This window comes from Centruroides vittatus, unplaced genomic scaffold (genome assembly GCF_030686945.1).
Source record: "Centruroides vittatus isolate TY-2023 unplaced genomic scaffold, ASM3068694v2 contig_150, whole genome shotgun sequence".
NCBI lineage: Eukaryota > Metazoa > Arthropoda > Arachnida > Scorpiones > Buthidae > Centruroides > Centruroides vittatus.
This window is the reverse complement of record NW_027120928.1, coordinates 492,742-499,401: the sequence shown is the minus strand read 5'-3', so window position 1 is coordinate 499,401 and position 6,660 is coordinate 492,742. Positions and strand designations below refer to the sequence as shown.

The 6,660-nt window shown below is 32.7% G+C and overlaps 1 protein-coding gene across 1 annotated transcript; it reads right to left on the bottom strand.

The window, feature by feature from the left end:
• Window positions 1-351: 351 nt before the first annotated feature.
• On the bottom strand, window positions 352-2,574 carry LOC136968616 (frizzled-10-like). The gene has a single exon (XM_067262612.1). The coding sequence runs from the start codon at window positions 2,506-2,508 to the stop codon at window positions 760-762; it is 1,749 nt and encodes a 582-aa protein (XP_067118713.1). The 5' UTR covers window positions 2,509-2,574; the 3' UTR covers window positions 352-759.
• Between the last annotated feature and the right edge of the window lie 4,086 nt (window positions 2,575-6,660).

Genomic DNA, 6,660 nt, shown 5'->3' with positions numbered 1-6,660 from the left:
TATGATATAACACTAAAATCAGTTGGTATATTTTGAAACTAGGTGAAGAATTTAAACTAAATTTACAAATAAAAAAAACCACTATTTTACACATAAATAACTGTTTAAAAATCATTTATTTATTTTTTATTAATTATGAAAACTTCTCTTAATAAAATTGAATAACATTTGATTAAATTTCACTTTAAATAATTTGATTCTATATAAAATATATAAAAGAATAATTTTTATAGTTTTGAAAAAAGTTAATTAAAATATTCTATCAATAAAATTGATTTTTTAATTTATAATTATTTTATAAACAAGTAAAATTAGATTTAAATTAATGTAAATAAAAATAAATTTAGTTCATTACAGTTCAATAACATTGGATTCTTTATTAAATACAATCTAAAATTACATAATTTACATTCAAATGTTATGTTTCTAGCTATATCAATGACTTTATCAGAAGTTCAAGTGCTTTCGTGATAACTTTAGTCTCATTCACGATGAGAATATACTTCACCTCGATTATCTATATTCAAGTCCACGCATGCATGAACATGGATTGCTTATTCTATACATTAATATCAGCCTAGAACACGAATTATTCATCTACATTGAATCATACAAACATCGGTTCAATAATAATATTAATATAAAAATGCGGTTATTTTACAAGCGACAAAATGTATTTACAATAAGTTTATTTTGGAATGTTGTTATATAAAATTTTATATAAATAACTTTATACAGTATTTATAAAATTTAAAATAATTATACACGAGTCACTTGACTTATAGATTTCCGATACGAAGTGGTTTTAGTTGAAGAACCTGGCGCATGATATAACGTTCTCGTTTGTTTAAAATCTCTTCTTGGCTTCCTCGAAAGTCGAAGATTACAAAACTTACCCCAGGAATTCCAAGTTTTACTACTCCAGATCCATACGCCAGTCGTTATTCCCAAAAGTAATGACATAAACACCTTAACGATATATACTTCTTGACGTGGAATACTGTTCCTCAGGGTACAACCATTGTCCCCTCTTAACTGGCACTCTAGAGCAGTAACCATGGCAACAGCTTCCCATGTAGGTCGGTTAGTATATTCGTACCAGTGACAACCTATAACGCAAATGGCTGGTACGCTATATAAAACTGAAAACACCCCAATACGTATCATTAATCTTTGTAGTTTATCGATATTTCGTCCACCCGTGATCATTGCATTCCTTATACGAACTAAAGATACGAAACCTAACACAATAAACACAGCACCAAGACAAAAAAATACGCATAAAGGTACAATGACAAATCCTAGCAGGGCGTCACGATCTTGATTTCCAACGTAACATAATCCAGTTAATTCATCGCCGTCCACGTGTCTTAAGGTCAATACCACTATTGTAAGAATCGCTGGGACAGTCCAAGCTATAACGTGGAAGTAACTAGAGCGAGATTCGATTGCTTCGTGTCCCCATTTCTTACCGGAAGCTAAGTACCAGGTAAGAGTTAAAATTACCCACCACAGAGCCGAAGCCATACCAAAAAAGTATAACAAGAGAAACACTACAATACATCCGGTACTATCTAATCCATTGGTGATGAGGTGGCTACGGGAACTGTCCGTGTGGTCACACGATACAAAATCAGCACCCGCGAATATTCGTAATAAATAAGCTACACTTGTAACGAAAAGACACATACTAAGAAAAATAATCGGTCTTTCCGGATATCTGAACCTCGAAGTGTCAATCCAGAAGGTACATATTGTAAAAAGAGTCGACATAAAACAAACAGCAGCCCATATTCCCATCCAAATTTCCACAAAGTTTTTATCAGCTCGAGTGAAGTATACGTCACGACCGCACATCTGTCGACAACCATTAGATTTTCCTGTCAAAAGAACGTAGCCGTCGGGACATACTATGGAAGGTACACCAGGTAGAACAGTAGGTGTACCAGGTCTAGCTACAGGTCGATATTTATCAGGTCGTCTTTGAGGATAGAGCGGTAGACTATTTATTTTTTTAGCAGCATCCTTATCAGGGACGATAGGTTGCGGTCTCGTTTTATGTCGTTCGTCGGTTATGTTCGGAAACTCCATACAAAGCGCATTCTTTTCCGGTATAGGTAATCTACTACAGTTCAACATGGTTGGCCAATTAAAATTAAACTGTAATAATACGGGTAAACAACGTGCTTTTACCTCTTCGCATATACTTTGACACGAAGGAATCGGAAAGTCCACTTGTTCGGTACACATCGGTGCATATAGAGAACACAAGAAAAATTTTAAATGTTTCGAACATCCAATTTCCACTAAAGGTAAAAATTCGTGCACTTGTATAGCAGCTTCTGCTTGATCCGTGTGTCCCATCACATTAGGCATCCTCGTTAAATTATATGGCATATCTTGACACATCGGTATGGTTATCCTTTCACACTTACTTCGTCTAATTTCTAAATCTCTAGCTAAACATCTCCATACAAGAGCGATCAATATCGCAACACACAAGCGCATAATTGAGTCGAATTCAAATCGGCACAGTTCACATGACAACACACAACCCACACACTGAACTTTCGTACAATCTGTCCTTGGTTTAGGCGAGCGGACGAATACCCTCTATCACAAAAGTCACTTGGACTACTTCATCCGGCGTAACTACACGTTGTAGTGTGAGTTGTCAGCAGGCGAGTGGTGGAATGTGCAGGAGAGTGTTTGATGTTTGCCGCTCAAAATATCAACGGCCCGAGGCAAGTGGGCTGGTCTCAGGCAGGGAATGGTGCCAGGTCATCCATCACGACAGGGTACCGTGTCCCGGCGTAGTAATTAGAGAATGGCCAGCTACTAGATCTGGCGTCTTGCTGGCTTTTTAAGCTAGAAACACAGCAAACCGATAGCCACTTTCCTGCACACGCGTTGCTGATGTAAGGAACTTTAAACACTTGATAATCCATAAAAGTTGCCACAAGGATTTAGCCATTCATCTGATGCAAAACACATTGTTACGCCGCTCTGAAGTGTCTCGTACAATCATTAAACGATAGAAAATTTTCTTTATTATTATTACTTATAAAGAATAATAATAATAAAAAAGAAGAAAGTAAAGTACAGCCATTCATTTTGTTATTATTATTATTACTTTCTTCTTTGATAGTGGCGGCTTATTTTGAACAAGTTGCTGTAAACTTGTTAATAGTCTCAGAAACCTGTTTTGAATTGTATGCGGGCGAGTAGAAAAAAGAAAGAAGAATTAAAAAGAGAGTATCTTTGAATGTGTTCCTATTGTTCCGAAATGTTGCTTCGAATAATTAGCCTATTAGTCAATAAACTTTTTGTTTATTTTCAATAGAAAATATTTCTAAAATTTTATAAAATACAACAGGAAATTTTTCTTTCATTTTAGATTTATAAAATGCATTCAAATATTTATTTAAGTTTAAAATAATAATAAGATTAAAGAAGATTTTTAAGCGGTTTAACTGATAAGAAATTTTCATGTGAACGTCTACTTTTATATGTATCTAAATACAGTAAAACCTGTTTAAACCGGAACCAGAGTACAATGGAAAACATTTTAAGACGGAGCGATTTCATGTTTAAAACAAACCTGTCCAAAACGGAAACTGGCCAAGCCGAAAAAGATATTCGGTATCATGCGATTCCGTTTTACACAGGTTTCAATGTATAAAAATAATGCTTAATTATTTATTTTTATATACTAAATCCGTGTAAAACGGAATCGCATGGTACAGAATATTTTTCCGGCTTGGCAAGTTTCCGTCCGTTTTACACAGGTTTTTTTGTTTTTTTTACAATATGTATAGGCCTATATATATATATATATATATTGTAAACGAATTTATATATATATATTATATACAAAATTATTTTTCAATGTTGTTATTAATTATTTAAAGATAATTTATAAAAACAAATTAAACGTTTAATATCCATAAATCATATACAATTAAATATGAAAAAATTGCGCGTATGGAAGTTTAACTAAGTAAATAGTCTGTACAGGGTGGCACAAAATCAGTTAACTGCTGTAGAGCTCAGTTGTTGCCTAATTGAGATACTTACATACGACTCTTAAAACACGGTGTTCCCCTCAGTTGACAATTTGCATTCACAAATGTTTCTGAAACAAAAAACAAACTTTTGGGTCGCCTCAGTATATTAAGTTAACTTGTATTAAGATCGGTCAAAGACAAGATTAATTGTCTGTACTGATTAAAGATAATCGTAAAGAATAGGACAATTTTAACAATAAAATTGTAAAAATCTTCACAAAATTCATACAATTTATCAAAATTATTAGCAAAAAACTCGAATACACTAAAACCTGTGTAAAACGGAATCGAACGGTACCGAATTTTACTTCCGTTTAGGCAGGTTTCCGTTGTAGTCGGGTTCCGTTTTGGACGGGTTATAAAATTATGTCATTTATTATAAATTTTAAACTGTTTCTTTAATCTAACTAAAACAATAATGATAGATTATTTTTAAAAGAATAATTAATTGCGCCGCTAGAAAAATTATTCTAGCAAAAAAATACCATCCAAATAAATCCAATTAAGATAAATATCAGCGTACTTTTCTAAGACAATTTATGTATAGTCTACCTTAAAGATAAATTGCATAGGCTATCAGAGAAGGGAGGAATAAAAAAATAAATAAATATATCGATTTAAAGTATTTTTTACATTGATAAAATTTAGTTTAAATGATAAGAAAGTAAAGACATTCAACTAATTTAAGAAAAAAGTAATAAAATATAATCAATGCCGGATCTAGAAGAAGAAAGAATGTCTTACATTCTTTTAAATGAGATCGTAGAATATACATTTTATCATTTTTTCTTCAATCTCCACCCATCAGATCTGTAAATTATCATTTGGATTTTCTTTGAAGTAGGTTGAATAGCCAAACACAGTAAAACCTGTTCAAAACGGAAACCTGTCAAACCGGAAAAAATATTCGTTACCGCGTGGTTCCAGTTTACGCAGGTTATACCCTATCTGGAGATAATAATTATAAAATAATTCTTACATTAATACTGTGTTAATATTTATAAAAGCATTATACTAAAGTGTTTTTTTTTTCTAATTAATATTTTTACAACTATCAGTGGCGTAACTACCATTGTGCAATTCCACAGGGTCCGAAAGTAGCAATGCGCCCTGGGCCTCGCACTATCAGCAAATTACATAAAAATTATTTGATGAGTTAAACGGACGAAGAGAGAATAAGTGGCTTAGCATTAGTTTCTATCGAAAATTCAGAAGCGAAGAAACCGAACTTGTCTAAGCCGCAATAAGGTCCAGAAAAAACTTTTAGGTTGCCCGTGTTCGTCACAAAGTAAGTATGCCTACAGTATACTAGAATCCTTTACTGTTTTTAAACAAACAAATTACTTATCATTGCTGTGTAGAATATATGTCGTGAAAAATATTACAGAAAGTCCAATGGGTCCGGTTTTGAAATTGCACAGGGGAAATACACAGTGTAGATATTGTTTAAATTACAATTGAAAAAAAAAATATATATATATATATATATATATATAAATGTTATCTTAAAATATTAAAGATTATCTTTATTAAAATTGATAAAAATTTATAGTTTATATACAATTACATTATCGTAGATTTAACCTTATAAATAATAAATAAGTTATTACCTAAACTTATAATTATATAATAGAAATAATAATAATAAAATTATTATTTCTATATAATTTTATATAACAATAATATAGAAATATAATTCTGTATATTTCTATAAAATAATTATAATAATAAAATTATTAATAATATTATGTTGGGTTTACGGGTTATACCGGTGGCTGTGTACTATGCCGGACCAAAGTCAAGGCATAGCAACCAAAATAAAACAAAAATTAAGTGTGTCTGTATTCAGAAATTTCCTAACAATATGGCATGTATTCAATATAGTGGCCTTCTGTAGTGTGATGTATGTATTTCTATTCAATTGTAATGTTCCCAGGCTTTTGTGTAGTGTGTGTGGTATGACACCTGCGGAGGAGAGAACGACAGGTACAATAAGCACCCTATCCATCCTCCACAGATGCCTTATTTCCTGGGCGAGTTCTGTGTACTTGCTGATTTTTTCAGTGAATGTGTTTTGTACATTGTGAGTGTTTGGAATGGATATGTCTATAATGTATGCGATTTTATTGTGTTTGTCAATAAGTGTGATGTCTGGTCTGTTGTGGTAAATTGTTTTATCTGTGATTATGGCTCTGTCGTAGTACATTTTGTGCGTGTTGTTTTCCAATAGTGTCTGTGGAATGTATTTGTAGTATGGTTCGTGGATGTCTACTAATTTGTGTTTCTTTGCAAGCTCTTGGTGTATTATATTTGCTACTTGATTATGTCTGTGTAGATAATCTGTCTGTGCCAAGAGCTTGCAACCAGAAGTGATGTGTTGTATAGTTTCTGGCATGACGTGACATTTTCTGCATGTGTCATTTGTGAGTGTTGCATCTTTGAGTATGTGTTTTTGTAGTTTTTAGTATTTATGACCTGATCCTGTATGGCGATCACGAATCCTTCCGTCTCCCCAAAGAGGCATCCAAGCTAACCAGCTGTTTGACGCAGTTTTGTCAACAAAATCCTGGGCTAGGTCGTAAGTAAACCTGCC